The 22,779-nt window shown below is 36.3% G+C and overlaps 1 protein-coding gene across 3 annotated transcripts in view; it reads left to right on the forward strand.

Moving 5' to 3' along the window:
* CTNNA2 (catenin alpha 2) overlaps window positions 1-22,779 on the forward strand; it is a 529,003-nt gene that overhangs the window by 495,565 nt on the left and 10,659 nt on the right. For 2 of the 3 annotated variants that reach the window (XM_050895304.1, XM_050895305.1), the window contains 2 exons: window positions 3,005-3,139; window positions 15,800-15,943. In XM_050895304.1, the coding sequence (XP_050751261.1) occupies window positions 3,005-3,139; window positions 15,800-15,943 (279 nt within the window). The remainder of the gene's footprint in view (window positions 1-3,004; window positions 3,140-15,799; window positions 15,944-22,779) is intronic. The other variant, XM_050895306.1, reaches the window with a different exon arrangement.

Genomic DNA, 22,779 nt, shown 5'->3' on the forward strand with positions numbered 1-22,779 from the left:
GTTGCCTTTTGCAGGAAAAGGTTATCTTTACTTGGCAGAAAATTACCTGTTGAAAGTCACTGCCTGGATACTGATTTACCCATTGAATACCAGTTGTTTCTTCTATACCAATCAGCTTGGGTTTTGCAGTACAGGAAAGTCATAAATGAGTCTCTCTCAACCTCAGAAATGCCTGAATTATTCCACAGCCTCACTTCTGGACCCAGGTGATTGTACTAGAATTAGGCTGATATATTTGCTGTCATGAAAGCAGTAGAGACTTGGATGCTCTGTTGCCCTTGCCATAGGCCTAGGAAACCTTATATTCTTCTCGGCTCGTTCTTCCAGCAATTTCTCTTGATATGGCACTTTTCTTTTTCAAGATTCCCTGACTCCCTTTCTTCTGCTTTGCATCAGGGTATTGTGCTTTCACCTTACAGCCCCCTGCTCCATGTTCTAGGGTCTGTGTCCTCAGTCCCATTACCAAATTCATGTCACAACTGGAAAGATGAACTTGCTATATTCGGCCCCTTTCTTTCAGATTGGATTATCTATCCATCTGGAGAGCAAGAGGAAGCATCATATTAAAAGTCAAGAGCCAAATTTCAAATCCAGGTCCTAGGTAGCTAATTTTAGATTTAGGCAAATTAAATTTGACTATTTTTTTCATTGTAAACTTCCTTCCTAGGAAAGTTTCTTTCCTTTCATTGTCATCAGAAGAAATTTTGCTGGAAGGGGGAACTGATAACTTCCTTGTCTCTAGTCTTTCTCTTCAAAATAAGTATTTATTTTTCTTCTTCAAGTAAGCATGTAATAATGTGCAACACATCCTGTCAGAGAATATGGGCCAGCGTGGCAAGAAACCTGAAGCTGCCCATTTTCCTACAACCTCAGAAATTTGGGGTTTAGATTTTCTTTATTAGCAGCAGGCATTTTTCCTGTAGTTAACCCATTCCAATCCTTCAAATGTAGCATCTGTTCATTTTAGCATAAGAAAGAAGAAATCCATCTGTCAGCTGATGAAATTCCTAGTCTACAATATTTGCAGAGGTGGAATATTTTAAAGAAAGAAACCCAAAGAGACTTGCTATGCTTAGAGTGCATTGGCTTGAGTCACATCTTAAATTTCAGAAGACTGTAACATGCACACTTTAATAATAAACAGTAAAATCACTATGAGAATGAAGTGTTTGTTTTAATGCTTGTGCTTTAATGATATTTTACAGAACTTTGGAGACACTCATGCCATATAAACTTTTTATGGACAGTTGCATTTTTAATTACTGTTCCAATGAGAGAGATCTTACATTTTCATTCGCTCCAAGGTACTTGTATTTAAAGCCTTGTCAGCTCTCTAGAAGTATTGCTTTAAAGTTCATTTCTTTCAGTTCATAGACTTCAAGAGTAGGGTAAATATTTCTGTATTAAATTGTCAGCGGTAGGGAGAAGAGGTCTCTTAGGGATTCATGCTTGAAAGATGTGGCAACTGTCTGAGAAAGAGAGGCATTATAGCATTGCCATAAGTATAGAGCAGATTAAACCTAACAGCCTACAATGAACCTCCAGCTTTGTTTATTGTTAGTTTTAAAGGGAGAGAAAAAAGCAAAGTGACTGCTTTCGGGGTTATAGATGACAGTATATGCAACTACTTCACCGCAAACATATTCCTTGCCAGCGTTAGCTGTTGGGGCTAGAGCAGTCATCTCAAGTCAGAGGTTGTGATGCTGTTGACTCACGTATGTTTAATTCTATCCGTTTTTGTTGAAGTGCTCTGATAATATTTTACAAAAATTGAGCATAAACTTTGTAAGATGCTAAAAAGACATATTCAGAATCTTTGTTCCCCAAGCTATACATTCAAAGAACATTGTCAGTCAGACTTTGTTGGGTAGCCCCGAAGAGTATTTATTGGAGACATGCTGTTAGCAATGGACCCTTTCAGCAACGTTTCATCAGAGTGATTTACTGAGGTCTGTTCTCTTGGGGCAAGACTTTGAATATTAACTACGAGAGTGTTGTTTATTATGCTGTTGATATTGTGCGGGATGATGCAGTTTCTATTAAGAGTCCCAAAGACTATGAATAAATTGTACTTGGACCTTTTCTAATTATATTGATTATAAAACCTTCACTGAGTCTACCACGTTTGACCTAATGTAATTTGTATCAAAACACATTTGAGATGTACGGCATCCAAAATGGTACGGGACTGTAGATAGCCTTCCCTCTAGTATGAAGAGGTATCCCTTAGACATGCAAAGGGACCAACTTATCTCACTGTGTTCGTGAGAAGGGCTGCAATACTGATGTCATCTGCTGAGAGACTCTGTAATATGTCACTTTCACTTTAGCAAATAATTTCCTTCTGGCACAGATTAAGGTATTTATGCATTAACAATAAGCTTGCCAAATCTGTCAATACCAAACCCAAGCAGCCTCACCTCTGCCTCTCGAGTCCTTAGTGTGTCAGCAAGAGGCCAGGCTTCTGCCAAGTCTGAAGCAGAGCTGTGTCCTCTGAAGGTCTGCACAAATGCCAGGGAAGCTGGCAAGACAGTCAAGAGTTGACATTAGAGTGGATGTAATCAGTCACAACTGGGTTTATCTGGACTTTAACTGGTCCATGTTGTATCTTAACCTGGACACCCAGCAGGCAAGCTGGAGTTCCAGGTCAAACTTGGTTTTGGCTGCTCAATAGATTCTTCTGTTCTGCACAAACTGATATCATAAGTGAACCTCCCCCACAAACATAGCAATCATATTATTTTCACTGTCTTTCATTAGTGGCTGACAGAGAGATTTCTTCTTTTTACAAAAAGGTATAGTGCATCTTCAGGTTACAATTCATAAGTCTTGAGTTAAATGAAAGGTAGAATTTGAATTTTCACATTTCATCAAGGTATCTCATGTAAAGACGAAGTGAAATGGATCCACCTGATACACACACATTGCCACTATCTCCTCTGATTACCTCTCTATAATCATATAAACTCAGCTACATCTAATCAAATATTTCTTTTGTCTGTAGTGCCCGGACTCAGCCTGCAAACAGGATCTGCTAGCCTACCTGCAGCGCATTGCCCTCTACTGCCACCAACTCAATATCTGCAGCAAAGTGAAGGCAGAAGTTCAGAACCTGGGAGGAGAACTTATTGTATCAGGGGTAAGCTGGTATTTGTATTTAGCCATTTATGTTTCCCATGTAGCACTTGAAAGGGAGCATTTTTGATAGCAATAATGTACAAAACAAAAATACAGTGATTCATAAGCAAGCTTTTTAAAATGTTATCACCATTATTCCAGACCTTACAATAACTTGCGTAGAGCAATTTGATTTTCCAATTACCCTTTGTTTATACTAACCTTGTAAAATCTTCATTCTTCCAAAAGAAAAGTAATTTCATAGCCTAGAAAGTCATTGCCAAGCTGTGAATATTATAATTATTTGGAGCTTTTGTATATTTGCTCATTATAAATCTTCTTTCCTTTGTTAGTACTGGTAATTTCCTTCCTCTGTGCAGAAGCCAGCTCTGTATGAAGTGCATATTATTAAGATGGTGATGACTAATGGGATTTCATTCACTCAGGTTCCAATGCACACTAGGTTTAGCAAAAACTCTGGAAGGCCGGCAAAATATTTTAAGTTTTGATGCACGTGCTGTTTTCAAATACTATTGGCAAGCACAATGATTATATACTCTAATTCCCATCCAGTTATTTCAGTTATTTTCAATGAACACTACAAACTTTTTACACACAACCTTTTTTAGAAATAAAGACAGGAATGTGCAGCAGCAGTAATATTACAAACAATGAGTTTTCTATATTTTTAAACTATTTTTTCTTTCCTTCTCCTAATGTTGGACTCTGTGCCTCTGGGAGATTACTAGAACCAAGCAGTAGCAATTGCTGCTCTTCATGATTGTCTTATTTTGTTCTTTTAACTAATCACCCTAGTATTAGCCCCATGACACCTTTGTTATTTTCTAACTCAAATACACACCGTATGTATGTATATGTATAATATGTTTCACTCTCCTGAGTGTGTTTTCAAAATGATGGTGATTTGTGAGACCCAAGATACTTGAAACAAGATTGTTTTCAAATGCAGTTTTGAAAAAGCACCCTTTCATTGTTTAAGCCCAATCAAGTACGAAGATTGTTAGGACAACTAACTCGTGCCCTTCATTTCATCCATAAGATTCCCCAGTGAAATCACTGGCCTTCCTCAAACATATCAGAAGTCAGAGCAAATATTCTCAACTACATAACATTTTGATTTTTTGCAAAGCACTATAGAAGGTCTTAAACATTTGCCAGGCTTTCTTGGATGAAACATTCTGAAGTCATATATGCAATCCTAAAAGGAGCTGCTTAAATGTTCCTGTGTCTGTCCTGCAATTGGTCTTCACTTCTTGACGTGTGTACATATGTAATTTTAATACCTTGATCTTCCCACAGCAATGAAAAGATCCTCTTCCATTTTCCTGATATTAACGGAGTGATCTGTCCTTGTATCGCTGACAGCTATGCTGCATAGTAAATGCTATGATCTTTTCTTACCTACTGCCACCTGGGTCCAGCTTTTCATATCCATTGAGTTGTCATATTCATCTATCTATAACAATTACCCAAATCAGTGCTTCTACCAGCTTGGCTTTTGTGGTTGTGTGTGTTTCTTTTTCAAGTCTCTTTATTCAGTGTATGTGGATGCTGAATAAGCCATTGTGAATCTCTGGCATCTATTCGTTACCGGAACATCACCATCCGTTGTGAAATTTAAGTGGCCGAACCGCTTGACTTCATCATTTCCAGTCTGGCATTGTTAGCATCTGCTGCTTACCAGGCTTCATCACCATTGTGTTTCTGTTTGGTTGGGTTTTTACAGTCAATTGCAGACAAAGGCAAAACTAGCTTCAACCACGGAAATTATTTGGGTCTGTTCCAAAGACTCAGTAGTACTGACGTACAGAAAGTTTTAAGATTGCCCAGCTTGCTTCTTCTGCTGTTGCTCTGAACGGGAGGTGATATAGAGAGTTGAACTCCTGTGCATCCCTTTTCGAGAGCATTATCTTGTTACCTGGTATAACACAGTTAGCACAGTGCTTTCCTGATAGTGTTTTCCAAGCTGTTTATCTTCAAGGTGCTGGGTACTGTATGCTCCTTTGCTATCCAGAGATCTGGTATCCAAGTGCACATCTACATCTGCTTGTCTACTTGCTGCTTCTGCTTCCATCTTCTTCTTCATTTTCTCTTGGATAGCCAATTACAAATAAACAGTATTTTATTTACATTAAAATGAAATACCATTATTTGGCAACTTGCATACAGTACAATGTTAGAAGTACAATAGAAATCCAGAATTCAAGCTTCCCAACCTATGACTACAGAAGTAAATTTATGTGAATCACTATATTTAAGTGTTTTGATGTAAATATCAAGCACCAGGATGATTATTACAATATTGTAATTTACTACTGTGTTTACAAAAAACCACACTATAATTCAGATTGATCCGAAAGATGACTAATGATTCAGAAGTATTATGGGGAGTACAATCTCTGCTTGAAATTTTGCATTATTAAGAATATTAATCAGTATTTATAAATGAAATGAATATATGCATATGTGTGTATGAATCTATGTGTGGGCATATGTATATTTATGTAAAAAGGAAAGAGACATAAAACCAATTAAAGCCTAAAAGACAGATGAAAGCCACCCCACAGTTCTTATAGTTCTGTTAGAGAAAAATGTGTTGCAACAACTTCAAAAATACTGTGTACATAACATACAATGTGCTATATATCTTTTGGTGAAACTTCTATTTCTTTTTTTCCTACAAGATTCAGTAGTTCAGTATGGTTTATCTCTGAAAATAAGCATAAAGCTGATCTTGTTTGCTTTTTCCTCTATAGATTGATATGATGTTAGCATAGCATATGAAGGGGTTCTTTTTGGCATCACTGACTTTGCTGCAAATAGAAAAAACAATCAAAAAGTAAGAAAAAGTCACACTCCTGAAGTGTAAATTATTTCAGTAAAGGAAAGAATCCACTGTTGTTTTTCCCTTTCTTTCTTCCATTCCTTTTCCCCCAGCTCTTTCTCTCCTTTGATCTTTCCCGTCAAATTCCCTGCATGCACATAGCAAAATTATTTTCACCAGATAAGTAAGATCTGGCAATTGAGAGTTAGCATACAGCAGCCTAACCTCATTAATATCAATGGAGCAAGGCCTATTTTGACTATCTGTTGATTTGGCCCTTTCTGTTGCAAGGTGAGACTCTTAATTCCTGATTCCAATTGAGTTTTGAGAAGTAAAATAAGGAAAAACTATGTGATACCTTTTCTTCAGTGAGGAGCCCGGTAACCTTGAAGAAGATTATAGGGAAGAAAGTAAAGAAAAGGGGTGAGAAGGAAGTTAGATAAAAGCGAAAAGGAATTAATATTAAAAAATGCAAAAGATTTAAAAAATATTTCTAATCTGTGTCGATGATATCCTTGTTCCTAATAAAAGTCTTTTTGACCTTGGTCCATAAACAGATATATGTTTCTGTAATTTTAAATTTGAATATTCAATTTCTAATTCCCCTCTAAGAATAAACAACCTCCTTTAATAAAATCACAGACTAAAAGCACTTCAAAATAATTTTATTTGTCTCTTGCCTTAGTTTATTTAATGTAATGTATATTTGCTTCCTAATCACTTGCACCATTGTATTGGAATGAATCCTCTGAGGTGCTGAGCATATGCTACTCTCAGTGAAGTAAATACCATTTACATATACTTAGCTCTTGCTGATAGATAGCCTTTTTGTGGTAGCTACTGTTGTTGAATAGAGTGGGGTTTAACCATGATGTTTGTTATTTGGATAAAAATTCAGACTTCTAACTCTAGGGCTGCTTTATTTTTTAGTATTCCTGTCTGACTCTTGTTAGCTAGACCATTACAATAAAACAGATCTATATATTCAGTTCTTACTCTAGAATAAATATCCACTTGTTCTGTTTACTGCTGCTCTGAAGCTGATCAGCTCATTTACCTACTATCCTTTTAGGCTATGAGCTTGCATTTTTTAAAATTCTTGTTTATGTTAGTAGCTTTGCTACAGTCTTTCCTGCAGGATCAGATTGAACAGAATCTAAGAAAATCTCTTATCCAAGGCATCCCCCTATCGTGTTCAGGTTTGATTTAGAACTCTACAGATATAATCGGCTGTATTATCAGGAAATGTGCCCAAAGAGTCGTCAACTTCTGAGCCAGATAGATATGCAGTGTCATACAGAGTAACAGCCACGTACCTTTGAACACTGTCCAAAAATACTGAATCAATAGCCAAAGCCCACCCCAAACATACACTTTAGCTGGGTCCAGTTTCCAATTATTTTCAAAGGCCCATTTATCTTAGCATAAAAGGCTCAGCTACAATACTAAGAGAAGGATTCTTATAACATGTTGAAGATACAAGACAGTTTAGTTAAGATTGTGACTTTATCTAGGAGTTCTTGCTTGGTGAATTTAAGTGAGGACTTTGGGGGAAAAAGGAAGATAAAAGGGCTGGAGCCACCCCATTAACTTTGGGTAGGACATTATGAAAATTCCCGTAATGCCTGGACTGGGAGGTTGGATACATAAAAATATTAACAGATATGGGATATACTGCAAAATAATTGTACGTTTATTCTTGATCAGTGATAAGAATAAGGTAACTGGAAATAGCTAGTCCTCATCAAAAAAGAATGAGCCTCATTATCTATCACAGAATAACAGCATACACCCAGCAGTTATTTCAGGTGAGCTGGCAAACGGTTACCCTATCAATTCTGCCTATGGATCTTACATCTAGTAAAATAAAATGGTTTAAAGGTCCTACTTTTCTTTCGTTTAAGGCCAAATCACCGTAAACTGCCTTGTGCTGTAAAAGCAAGATGGTATGTGTATGGGCAGTCAAGTATCATGTTGCTACTTATGAATTCTATAGACTCAAAGAAAAGTCAGGTAATTAGAAGTTCACCTGCTATTAAAAGCGAGTAAGGCCGTCTTTCATTGAATTTGGATTAAGCGCCTGTGTGTAAGCAGTTACTTAAGAATCACTGACGTGGTATTTCATTTCCCTGGGTCAGAAAGCCTTTCTGGGGTTTTTCCTTTGTTGGTTTTAAAGTAGGCAATCAGAGAGAACCTTTGCATTTAAAATGCTTAAGAGTACGGAGAAAATGATGTTTTGGAGTTTGGTAAATAAAGTAATTTAATTCCTCCTGAATCAGGCAAGGATTTAGCATTATGTAAAAGAAAGTTTGCTGAAGGGAGAGTTGGCAAATTGACAAAACTGTCAGGTTCCTTTTCTTCAAGATTCTCAGGAGTGCAAAAAGGTTACTCCTGTTACTTAGCTAGCAACAAAATAAGTTTTACTATTAATTTATAACAGAAATGGAAGAATGCTACATGAAGTATACTCACAGAAACAGTCTGACAAACCAGGGTTTTTAGATATTTCTGGGCTCAACTGCTTGGACTGGCAAGCTGTCAGTGTTTTCAGTAGAAAACACCTGAGCTAAGACCTTGCTGTACTTAATGATTCATAGATATCACTAATAGAAATTCTGTGTTTCGTCTGCTAGTGATTCAATCTACTTGGAGCTGAGGGTATGAGGAGTTATTCCTAAATAATTGCTGTGTTCATGTTCGTTGGACAATGAGTGCTCGAAGAGTTATACACTACAAAGAAGAGATATAGTCCTATGTCTAAGCTGACATCACTGCAAGACTAGGGTTTGGGTTATGGTAATACATGACAAGTGGATACAACGCAAGTGAATATACTCAAATCGGTAAAGGGAAGTGAAAGATGGACCCAGGGACCCTATAGATAATTACTAAATTGCTTAAGAATATAATTTGGCTTTTGTGATTTTCTTTTTTAATTTAGGCTTTTTTTTTTTTTTTTTGCAAGTTGCTTTTCATGTTTACTCACTGTTTCACCCACAAGATCGTAGTAAGAATTTAGAACGGCCAAAAAGGGAGTTTGCAAATATGAGCAGTGTAACATACGTACCAATGCTGTGAAAATAATGTAAGATGGGACTCATGGAAAGATATTTTTTTAGGATGAGGTTGGTGGAAAGGAGTTCTGTTTTGAGACTTGGCATGAAAGCAGTAGGTAAGGAGGGGACTTCAGAAATAATAAGAAAGTAAGCCAAAGAACTTGAAATATGAGATATGAAAGATTCAGGGAAAGAAAAAGCCAAACCAAAAGCAAGATAGGAAAATGAAATCAAAGAATTGCAATGGTGGGAAAGGACTGAAATAAAGTCAGGACCATAAAGTTGGTTGGACTCCACAATAATCTCTACTCTCTTAGTAGAATAAGCAAGGAGAGAAAATAAAAACTTAGGGTCTTTATTTCAGCTCTGAAGTTACCACTGTAAAAAGACAGCTTCCAGGACAGGAAGGCTGGGGCTAGGTGGGGAAAGTGAGAGACCTTGGTTTACCCTGTATATTCAACTAGCTCGTGTCATCTTCTTTGGAAGAAATGAAAGAAATTAAAAACACAGGGAGATGTTTCAGCTGTGCCATTTGGGATGGAGATATATTTAAATAACCTCTGCCTATGTGTTTGAATGTATGCAGACATATTGATATACGAGAGAATGAAATAAAGCCATAGTAAGTGTACTCTGTTCCAAAATATATGGCTATATGAAGCACGTAATACTTATAAATATACAGGTTTTGATAAGCCTTTATCTGGAACAAATTGTTTGAGGTTTTTTATTTGTGACTAATACAGGAGTCTCCAACTCCTGCTGGCACGGGCTGTATCCCTCAATACAGTGTCCAAGAACGGGACTACCTGATGATGTGGTAACATAAAAAATTTATCATCCTGACACTGAGTCGATTTACTACTCCTAAAGGATAAAGGCATCAGTGAGTTATGCAGGTTAATCAAAATGAGTGCTGATAAAGTCCCTCATGGTCATATATTCATTATATATGATGTATTTTATGGAAACACTGTCTTAGGGCTTTCTGAAAGTTAAAACTGTGAAGAATTCCTAATTATCCTATGAAACAGCTCAAAGACCGATAGAAAAAAAAGACATAAATAGATGTATTTATAGTGGCTCTAAAGCCATTTTCAATACCTCTTCCAAATATGTAACAATAATAAAGATTTAGTTCATTAGATGAAGCTTACCTATTGCTTCCCAGTAAAGGTAGTGCAGACTAGGAGCCCAGAGAATTTGTGTAGTTGGCATCCTTGGAGGGATTCAAGCCCCAAGTAGACAATGCAGGAGCTGAGTGGATCTAATGTTGGCAATCAACTCATTTCAAGTCGAAAGTCGTACAAGAGACCTCCAGAGGTCTCTTTCAAGCGACATTTGTACAGTGTTTTGATTCAGCTAAGTGAAAGATCCCATAGGATCTTATTTCTACATCTGTGAGTTCACATGGTTTTGCCTTTATAACTGTTGCTGGATTGGACAATAGTCTATATCCTGAGCTTTGGGCATCTGGGGGATCATAAGTATGATCCACATAAAGAATAGCGCAGAAGACTTTGGAAAGATTGACATATTTTTATTAGTGTTACGGTTATTTCTTCAAAGCAGCTGAGTGGAGCAGAGTTTACATTATGTAAGGAAAAGTAGATGAATGAAGCTTAAGACATAACTGAAAAATTCAACAAGAAAATATTTTTATGAAATAATCTCAGTTCTTTGGAAGCTACAATGTTTTGATGTAAGGCTCTTCAGGACTAAGAAAATATCTCATTGTATATAAATGCACATGTAAACACACATACATATAAATATGAAACAATATATCCTGCATAAATGGAAAGATGTTATCTAGAATTTCATTTGCAAAGCAAAATCACACTGCACTTGTCTTCATTAGAATATATTCATGGAGACAAGAATCCCGCACACCATCTATATGTCTACATTTAGTAGGTTAAAATTTAGACACATCAGACTTATCCTTATTAAAAAGCATTTTGGCTACAGGGAACATACTCTTGTGCTTCGTCAGGTAACAAATATTCATGAATTTCTGAAGATTACATTTATTGAAATTTCTCATTAGAAGAGTTTTCTGCAAAGAAAAGCATTTCTGATACCAGATAATGTTAAGCCATTTAATTCCATGAGAACAAAGCAAAGTGTTACAGATTCAAGATTAAGGCTTGAAACAAATATGATCATAGAAAAAGATTAGAGAATTGAAGGAAATACTAATGTATATGCTTCATTACATACTGCATTTATTTTAAAAATAGTAACCACTCTAAAATCCAAAGCTCGCCTGCTACAGCAGTTATGGTTTCAGTCCAGCTTGTTTTCCTATTCCAAGCCATGCTGAATGAGATGGGAAGAAAATGGGATTATGGCTTTCTGATACACAAACTGCACCAGCCCTGCAATAATTAGCAAGGCCTAGAGACCATTCTAACATACCCTAAGGTATGGTCCTAAAGGACTATTCCTATAGAAATTACTATAAAGAAAGAGAAGACTTCAGTGCTATCTCATGTTCACTTCTTTTCCTGTCTTACTGCCTTTAAAGGGGGTGGTTTGGGACCAAGCTTCACCATTTTGTATTAAATAAGAATTCCTTTCTTCTGTGGCATTTTCAGTTGGCCTCCTTAATGCACAGCACAGATTTGCTAAAAGGTACATCCTGAGGCTTTAAATAAAAATTAGGTTTGTTTCTTGCAAATGGAATTATGGAGAACTGAATTTACATAATGACGGATTTAACACACAATAGGAGATTTTGGACTGTGTTTGTTATACAAGAAGTACATCTTTTAGCTCTTGCAATTACTTAACTTCCTGATTTGGATAGTGGTGAGACTTAATCTCACTTCTAAAAGTACTACCAGATGATGCTTTTGCAGATATTAAAAGAATAACAACTTCAGTTCAGACTCATCAGTTTCTTTGACTTTAATTATAGTTCTTGACAACCTGAGTTGCAGATGAGTAACACACACAGAGAAACACTCACAGACAAGAAGACATACCTTCAAGGAAAAACATCAACAGGTTTTCCCAGCCTGAGCAGAATCAGTTGCAAATACTGAACAAAACAGCTTACAACAAAGTATTTAATGAAACTCACAATAGGAATTTATTTCCACTAAATGTAGGAGGTCGTAATAGCCTTTAGGAAAAGATCAAACTGAGTGAGGAAGGTTAAAAGTTGCCTTATGTCTTTAACCTCTGAAATATTTTCTTCCACACTTGGAACACATTATTATTACTATTACTGTTATTATTTATGAACCTCATAGGAACAAAGGAAAAATATGTCTGTTCTCACATCACATCATTAATCTTACATAACTGATAAGCAGCTACATCAACAAAAAGGGTTTGTTTTGTGTAATGTATTCAAGACATTGACATGGAGTCAAAGTAAAAAACTATCCATTATAAGAAAAATCAGTCCTAACCTCTTACTGTTAGATATTCTCAACCGCTTTCTTTTAACATCAATTCTTTCTAATTCTGACTAATACATCATCAAAATACCTTGTGAACTAGGTTACCAGATAGGTAACAGTATGACTAGAAAATGAGACGAAGCATACAAGTGATGTGTCCTAAATCTCATCAAAGACCAAATTAGAACTCTACAAAACTGGATTAGAGCATCAATGTCTGATCCAAAAGACTGCAGAAACATTTTCATCCTTTTTTATACCTGCAACTAGGTTCAACATTCCCATTGTCAAAAAGTTAGAGAAGTTACAGCTTTACTCAGTCTCAGATGGGATGTTACATATTTCGTCATTCCTTAGCTATGACAGATGATGAACAAAAAAGATTTTTCCATTGACCCATCAAGCTGATCCACTACAGCAACAGGACATCTTTGGGTTAGAGGCATGTCTGTGTTAGGGTCTCAAACTTTTATGATATGTGTTAGCTTGGCATTTTTACATGGCCTTTTCAAGCTGTTGTTTCAATTTCTTAAAATATATCCATTTTTACCTTCTGTAGATATACCAGTAGTACATACGTTTCTGCGTGGTTGGTACTCCTCAGCTTTTCATGGTCTTCCTGTACTCAAACTTTATAGACAGCAGCCACTGGTACCTTAGTGGTGCCTGCCCATTCCCCATCATCTGTCCATCTTTTTAAGCAAGAAAGAAAACACTTTGGTGTTTTTTCCAACAGATCTTTGATGTCAAACTGAACATGGACCCTTTTTTTAACTTGATTTCTAGTGCCTGGGTGCAAGTGATTAAATCAACTATCTGCATTCACGTAGTTTTCTTATGCTGTTGGGCTTAACTTACGTCCCTTAAGAAAATATTTGAGAGTATTAAAGTCTTCATTTACTGTCTCTTTGCATTTCCATGCATTCATTTAATGAATCTAATTTTTATTCCTTGGAACGCTTGGAAGATTTCCCTCCTTTCTTGAATGTATATATATATTTAAAATGTTTTCAGTTAGGTATATTCTTTCTCTGCTTTTGTTCACTGTTTAGGCGAGTAGTGTGTTCTAGTGTATGTTCACAAATCAGTCTTATCTTTTTTGCTCTTCCCTTAATTTTCTCTTTATCAACTACAGATATCATACTGAGCAGGTCAAAACAAGATTTCAGATTTGAGCAGTGCTAACCCAAAATACCATCTGGGGTATTATCTGCTACCTAATCTATTGAACTGTTTATATCACATTATCATGATGTAATCTACCATATTTCTCCATATTTATCATCTTGTGTTGTTACTGGAGAATATTCTTGGCCATACTCAGTCTTCCAGAATTTAATTGTGCTACTTCCATAGGTTTCAATTCCAATAAAAGATAATTTATTTCTTTTTTAGGAGATATTAGAACTGCTACTACAAGTGTAATATTTCTCATAATTAAGGATATATCCTCTGAACATCCAACTCTTTATCAGAATGGCCAAGCTTGCTTAGGCTTCATAAGTTCTGGTGGTCACAGGAGTTCAAAATACATTCCTACTTTATTTGGCAAAAACAACTGTGGTGCAATAGTCAAGTCATAGGTTACCTACGTTATGAATTAACTGAATTCTACCTGGTACATTTTACCATAAAAGCCTTTAAAAGTTCAATTTTTCTTTTCTCTTTGGCAGACTAGTAGACATACATGTTAATAAGGAGTACATGCAATATAGGGTACCAGAGGTGTTTTTCCTCCTCTCTATCTTCATACGTGCAAATAGCTTGAAATCAAGATGATCTAATGAGGAATCAGACAGACGTATGTTTAATTCAATTATGAACTGAAATTCACAGCACTATCATCACTTTGCATTACTCAGATGCAGCCTAGTTTTGCATTGTGTTCCTGAAGTTATATATCATCTCTAACAGTCACAATAGCTCCTCATTTAGGCAACTGGACTAGCCGATTTGTTGAGTTTTTAAATCCACAAATATACTGGTTTAAAGTAACATCTGCAGATACTGCAGGATTAGATTATGACAAAAGTTTTGAAGGTTAAGAAGAAAAATACTTGATTTCTGTTGTTTGATGAAGTGACTGGTACTAGACATTAGTCACACACTTTCTTTTTTCAATAGAAGGAAAGGAGAGAAAAACAAAGAGCACACAAACACAGCAGGGAATACACATTAATCATTACTAAGACTGAAAAAATAATCATGATTAGATTACAATTTGCATGATCCTTGTAGCAACAAAAAGCCTAAGGGAAAATGTCAATATTAACTCTGTGTGCTTATAATACATATTCTTAAAAGAGAATTAAAGAACAATTATTTTTCATCTTCCAAAAGGCAGGATCTTATGCTAACATTCTTTACTGGCACTGAATAGTCCCCCATTCTCTTAGCAGTTTTATTTAATGGAGTTAGGTTTAGCAGCATATACTATTTTTTTCAATTTTAGTATACAGCTAGGTTATTAAGAAAATCCCAGTGGATAACATAAGCAATTATGTTTACTCTCAAACCTACTTTTCCAGAATTTGGATGATAAAAATTCCATTTACAATAAATTAGAATGAATATCCCATTTTAAGCCCTTCAGTTTCAGTTCTTGGGAAGTTTTTTGAAAAAATGTGCTTCAGCCTGTAAGGTTGTCATTGCCTAAAAATGTACGGTCTTTAAAAGCATCACCTCTTTGCAATTTTGTTGATATTTTCTGGAACTTTAAAGTGTGCTCTGTAAATAAATGTATGCCCAGAATTTTTATACTTCCCTCACTTGTTCTTTCAGCACAGTTTGTCAGTTCTCATTTTCAATGTGAGAAAAACATAATTCTTTCCTGACCTTCATTGGCCTACCCTCTGGCTTACTCTATTCAAGGGTCAGCCCAGGCGACTGGGTTGTGTAATGTTTATTCAGCACTGGTGGACACAAGTGTAATTCCAGTTGTAGTCACTGGAATTTCAGCTGCTTGCATCAATGTTTATGTTTTTGTGCAGCCTGGCTGTTCAAAACCATATACAAAACAATGCTGCTTGGAAGTCTGCTAACCAAAGTCACACCTGATCTGATGTCAATCAGCTTTTAATGGGGATAGAGCTTTCTATCCTCTCTGGTTTTCATCAAAAGGTGCCAAAATTTATCCCCTTTCCCAATCAGCAAACCCCGTAGGGCTTGCATGCTTAACCTGTGCTATGGGAGCAAGTGAGAGGAATCACCAGACAGCGGGGTTACTCATCGTGGAAGAGTCCCTGTTTCCTTGACCAAGCATAGCTCCTTCAGCACACGTTTTCCTCTCTCCTCACCTCTACGCTATGGCACAATATTTCTCTTGCTCTCTCTCTCACTATCTCTTTTCTGTATCTCTCGGAAATCAGACTGGAGTTCAGAGCACTTTCACTACCTTTTATGAGGTAGAGTGTGATGTCATAGATGGGGGCAGGGCTAGTCAACTTTCTACCCACCCACCCACCTGTGCTGAGGGAGCTACGCTTGAGACCGGAAGCAGTGACTCCTCAACGGTGAGTAACCTCCTGTCTCATCTATATCTTTAACTCTTTCTATAGATCTGGGGGTGGAGGGAAAAGACATGAGAAAGGGGGATTTTTTTGTTAGCTTTTTTTTCTTTTTAATTTACCATAGGGCTCACAGAATGAATTGCATGTGTTGTCTTAGTCACCTGCAAAAAATCATTTCCTTCCTGTTCTGAAGTCCTAGAGTTAATCTGTCATCTGTAAAGCAATGATCATGTTTCTTTGCAGAGATGGTCCATTTACTGGTGGTTAAAACTGATCCTTCAATGTTTATCTTGCATTGTGAAAAGGCAGATTCTGGTCCCCTTGAACTCAATTGCTAAACTTCCATTAATTTAATTACAGTAGTGCTGGGCCATAATTTTTCTAAAGTACTTTGTGATTAAAGATAGATGATGTTATTTGTATATTTATCATTATTAACTGTGGATAACGCCTGTTTATACAGGACAGGATTTTTATTTTCTGTATTCTCTGTTACTGTTTTTATTTGCTTTATCCAGAATGTTTATGAAGCTATGTATTGACAATAGACCAATTATAAGACCTATTTTATAGATGAAATAAAATTCAAAAGTAAATTGTGGAGGATGTAAAATTAAGTAGGAAATCCAATCCCAGGAGATGTAACTGAGATTTATCTTTGAAATTATAAATCAAAGCATTTGATTTTTTCTGTCATGAGAACTTGAGATGGGCAGGGATATTGCTAACTGAATTTCTTGGTGTTTTTCTCGTGTCACTATCTAAACATTACTATTTTACTTTAAACCACTGTCTTGTTACCTATTTCCCTTGGCCCCAAGTATTACTGCTTCACTGTTTTAATATCCCTCAGCATTTTAAAAAAGACAAGATGGACTATGAAGAACTTCCTTTCTTGTCCTGCCTCTTGGGTATCTATTAAAGCTGTCAAGATGTCACAGCTCTCATACTAAAGGGCAGAAGAAGGATCATATGAAGATTTTGGCCCCTAGGGATACCGCAAATCTTGCTGTTCTTGTTCATTTAAAGCTCTTTACCAGCTCCGTGTGGGGTCTTGTCATATCTCAGTGAAAGGCACTAAAAGGCAGCAATGCATACTCTATAAATCAAAGACAAAGAGAGTGCAATCATAGCCTTTTCAGCAGAGGTGGTCCACAGTCTGATTGATGAAGTACTTCTATTTTCAGGTGACTAGGTGGCTTTGAGGAATTGAATATAGAATGCAGACCATTCCATCTTCTGGTCAGTGGCATGTATTGGGGATTGGTCAGTAGTGATGGATAGATATTCCTCCCTGATGACTCAGTGATGCCCTTTGTATCAACGCATAGGAGATCTGAATGAAATTCTGGGAGGATGAAAGTCTTGTTTACCAAGCTACCAAAACTTTCACTAATGACTGTTTCCCTTCCTGTCAGAGAGAAAAGTAAGGACAAAGAATATAAAAATTGGCTCCCTGACAGGTGGTAGCTTTTCTAGCTTTGAATAATGTGTGCAAGGAGCTTTATTACTACTGTTTATTCCTTTAGTGAACCAAACACTGACGTCTCCAAATCTTCCTTTGCAAAGCCAAGAATTTGTCTAGAAATTTAGCTTCCCTAGCAAACTTTGATCTTTTCAGTAGAAAAGGAAAGCAGGTTAGTCAATCTCTAATGTTTCATTGGGAAAACTTTATAGGAATTGCTGCTGTTAAAGACAATTTGAGGTTTGTTCTTTTCAGAGGCAAACGTTTTGAGGTAAAATTTAATTTCAATCCTAAGCACATCCTTTGCTGATGAGTTTACAAAATTGTCTTTGCACATAATTATTCTTGCATAATGCAGGAGCCTTTAATTTTTGCACAGAATTGGTAAAACATAAGGGCCAACTGTACAGTGCCTCTAATCTCACTTCAGTGATACGAAAGCATTTTGGTGGCATAGAGACAGAAACTCTTTTTAAAAGTGATATAAGGATTTGGAACAGGAAATCAGAATTGGTATCATTCAGTAATTATGGTGAATTAGAGATAGTGATCAGCACTGAGGGGATGTTGTGGAACAGAGATGTCAGTGGATTACTTTAAATCCAGAGAAATTTGCTCTCTAAATTTGTCTTGTAAGATGAGCAAATTAGCAGTTGGCTGACTTACGTATAGGGGGGAGTTTGTAGAGGGAATGATATTCAAAATGACATAAACTGTTGGGATAATTAACCTGGAATCTGCCTGTGCCAAATCTAATAACAAATTTTTGTCCGTGCAACCCCAGGATGTGAGTTTGCCTGAGTAACTTAACACTGGGAGAATAAATAGTCTGATTTTACATTTAGTGAGCTAATTCCCCTGTTAAATTATTTTACTGGCAGCTATGATTGATTAAAAAAAATTTAAAACATCTAAAGTGCACAGTTTCCTGTATTTTACAGCTTTGGCTTAAATATGTATTCAGTCAATTGCGATGTTTGTTTTAACTGCATATTATTTACATGTACATAAATTAAAGTAAAATATAATAAGGCCTAGATTTCAGCTGATTTTATTTAGTATGTAATATGAAAACTTTTAAAGCAAATATCTGAGCAACTTCTTCCAATAGATGCTGATTCAAAGGAGTTAAATCTTCATAAGTGTTTTGCAAACTGAAAGTTACTTTACAATAAGGCATTCTTAAAAATTATGTTGTTTTACAGCTGCAAGCACAGTGTGTATTACTGACTCAAAGCAAAACCAGGAAGTACTATATTTATACCTATATATTTATGGAGGTCAGCATTTAAATTACACATTTGTTCCTCAGTCATACTGGCAAGGTGTGAGCAATACTTTAACGATGTAAGATCATATATAGGTATCAAACATTTTTTCAGTATGATTAAGATGGCTATGTAAAATTCCCAAATTTTCTGTATTTGCCAGGCTGATTTCTCTTATAATTGAAAAGAATTAAAACTTTGTGGGTTGGTTCTTACCTTCTTTTTCTATATGAGAAGTGAGGGAGAGCTGTGAAATGCACCATCTGTTCGCAAACCGTGTCAGCTGGCAGATAGATGCTTATCACCCTGCCCTCTCTTACTGCAGTTTTAGGCTGGTATAACACCATTGACTCAAAATGAATTGCTTTTGATTTAATCTTATTTAAGCAAAAGAAGTCACAATGGTAGTGCACAGCATTCTAGACGACTCTTCGTGTTGATTTAAATTGCAATCCTTTTAAACTTCGACCTCAGCTCATTTGAATTGTCAACAAAAACGCTCAATAGCACTTGGACTGAGTATAGTGGTTGGAGGAAAGTAGGACTGCCTTAACACTCCGGACTTTCTGTTTCTGGGACAGTTGCATCTCGAAGACATTAAACATGATTCTGTTCAATCATAATCCTTTGGATTTTTATCAGTCCCATCTGAGTGTCTCAAAGCAAACGCGATGGTGTACCCTCGTAAAACTGAAACAAGAAGCAAATATAGTCATTATTTCCCTTCTGCAAATGAGAATACTCAGCCACACTCAAGGCAGAAAAGATCTATAGAATCATGATGAGTTTCAAACACTACATCCTCCTTCAAGACTCATAATTTTCAAGACCAGCATTTCTCTGTCTTCCATTCTATATTCCAGTTTCCACTCTGGATGGCCAACTAAAAATAAAAATAAAAATAAAAATTAAAAATAAACAGGAGAAAGAGTTCGCTGTAATTAAGAACTACGGTTTGAAAAAGATAGATTTGGAAAGAAATCTTGCAATAACAGGGGAAGGCTACCCCACTCAAGTTGTGCAAAAGATGAGAGTAGGTCTATGGTGTAATGGAAACTGAGTATTTTATTATTCAGAAAGATCTTACTTGAATTACAAAGAGTTTTTGACTATTATCTCCATTGCTATGTGGAGAGTGATTCATCTAGCGAAGTGTAAACATCTGCATCTGAGATGTTCACTCGAGGCTTCCTTTACAATTAGTGGAGATCAATAGCCATTGCTAGAGAGCAGACATTCTTCTTTCAGGTAGACGCTGACAACTGGCTAGATTAGTAACATCTTAAAAAAATTACAGAGGCATGGGCAGGTGAATTAAACTATGTATTCAGACAAGCATAGAGTCAGGGGGTTTAGCCTTGGGGGTCTTTTGAGGGTATATATTCATATGTAAGTGATGTAAACTTTCTGTGAACTTAGCTGCTGGAGAAAGGAAACTGCCTAATTTCTTCTGGACAGAAATATTTAAATTGTTTTGTAAGGACCATTTATCTATATAAAGTAGCTCTCTTGGGGCCCCAATCTCATGAGTTTCTGTAGGTTGGAGAGGTTGGTATGTTTTGTAGTATGTGGTTTTCCCCCATTTGACACTTTGGGGATCAAAAGAGAAGGATTAAGGAAAACAATCTCAAAAATATTCATGAAGTTTGTTTGGATTCTTGGACTACTGGGTCAAATCCAAGGACAATTTTTTTGCAGATGTTGAGCGTTTCTGCTCAGATTCACCGTACTGTCTAGGATTCTAATGCAATTTAGGATCTCTAAATATAACTAAAAAGTTGAGGTACTCTGGCCCATCTCCATAGAAAATGAACCCGTGAAAGATCTCAAGTGCTCCATGGTTCCTGGTCTTCTCCACCAAGCACAGAAGGATCTTGGAATGCCTTGGTCCAGCACCTGGAATTAGGTAGGATGAGTGCAGGATAAGACTTCATTTATAGAAGTGGAAACTCTGAAAACCTTGCCTAGGTCACCGAACACATTGTCTCAATGGTTTTTATGAGCAGCCCTATTTTTCTTGCCTGCATTCCTAGAGAAATTGTTCAATTACAGACATCTGAAAAAATGCTTCTGGGGGTTCTAGTGCCACCAGCTATGACCAGTTCTTGGATCCTGACTAATATTAAAAGACATTCAGTCATAATTTTTCTGATGCCAAGTAAGTGCAGACAAGTCTATAGATAATCATGACTAATGTACAATATTTAAGTTAAGTAAGAGCTTTATAAGAAAAGAGCCAGTGCAAATGCTTTTTCATTTCACCATTCTTCTAAATAACAGCTGAGTTTATACCTTCATCTCCTTTACATAAATTCTGGATTAGAGCGAAGATTTGGAGATGTGGTTGAATTAATTTGTTTTTGTGTACGGAAGATTGTCCTGAGGTGAAAAGCACAGAAACCATTTGGGTTATGTGAATCATTGAGGCTATAAGTACTTCTGCATTTGTTGTTCAGGGAAAATGCTATCTGAAGTACTGAATCGCAAAAGAAAACAGAGACCAAGTAAATTAGGATTTCCTAACATGAATATTTTCTGAAGAGAGTAGTACAGGACTTAACCAACTTGAGTGACCTATTAAATATTTGTCAATAATTGGTGATATTTTTTCCTCCCTTCTATAGTTACTCAGTTTTTCCCTTTGGTTAAGACACTTGCTCTTGTAACAGTGAAAATGAGATCACCAATATCATCTACACTACTCTTTTAGATACATTTGCATGTATACAGAAGAGAAGGCTAAGGGGAGATATTGTTGTCTACAATTACCTAACACGAGGATCTAGAAGAGTCAGATCCAGACTTCTCAGAGGTGCATCGTGACAGGAAAAGGGCAACAAACACAAGTTTTAACATGGGAAATTCCAATTAGATATAAGGAAAAAAAGTTTTACCTCGAGGGTAGTGAAATTCAAGTGCAGGGTAGAGGTCTCTAGTCCAGAGATGTAGGAGACTATCCATCCTTGGACATACTCTGAATTGGAGCAAAATCCTGAACAACCTCATCTAATTCAATTTGTTTTGAACAAGGCATTGGACTAGATGACCTCAAAAGGTTCTTTTCATCCTGAAGTATTCTATGATCATATGAATATTTGCATAATAAAATGTGAGTAATAAAAACGAGCCTTTACAATTCGGAGCAAGATTTTACTTATTCCAATTTATTCTTAATTTGCTGTCATCTTTGCTTGTTCTTTCCTTGTGAACTGCAACAGCCTTTACAATTGTTTCTGTTTTGTTCTGGTTTCATTTGTTTGCAGTTTCCAGTAATTCTTACCTGTTTTGTTGGTTTTTTAATAACATTTAGTGTTAGCTAAAGTTAAAAATGTAATAAACAAATGCATTCACAAATTGTATATTCAGTAATTGACCAGGGGAAAAAACTTCTAGTAAGGAACACTTACTGAATGTTATTTAACCATTGATTGAGTTGGTCAAACAAATAAAGCAATTAATTGTGAATAACGTATTTGGAATAAAATGTTAGAATTTCCTTCACAAATTATTTGCCATAAATTATTGAGCTAGCTCTGTCAGTGCTGGGACTTTTCTGAAAAGCTGAAATGGGGTTCTCTCTTGAAGACTACCGTGGATTCAATTTTGTTTCTTTATTTTGTTGCATACTGTTGTAAAGTCCTGGAAATTGCTCAGGGAATCAAACAGAGACAGGAATATTTTCACTGATTGAGTTGAGCATCACTGCAAGGACCCTCAACTCCAAGGAAGTAAAAGCCTTTTAGCACCTCAGAAGTGATCAATATCTTGAATGATTAAGCCCTTTGTCTGCTTCTATGAGACATAAAATATACATGAACAACAGCAGGCAAATGTTAGGAAGCAAGGAACAGTTGTCCTGGTACTATCTTGCATGCTACAAGAGGATTTTGTTTTATTCATTTTGACTCTGTTTGATGCATTGTTTCCAAGTCCTTTCCTGAGAAAAGCCAGCTATGCTTGTAGAGTGGCTATCTTCAAAGTGTCTCTGTGCTGACCTGGGCAAGCGTAACTTTAGAGATACGAAGCTAGCTGAAGGAGCAAATTTGCCTCAAAATGTGACAGTTCCTCACAGTTGAAGACATGGAGATAACTCACATATAAATACA

Source organism: Gymnogyps californianus, chromosome 4 (assembly GCF_018139145.2).
Source record: "Gymnogyps californianus isolate 813 chromosome 4, ASM1813914v2, whole genome shotgun sequence".
Lineage (NCBI taxonomy): Eukaryota > Metazoa > Chordata > Aves > Accipitriformes > Cathartidae > Gymnogyps > Gymnogyps californianus.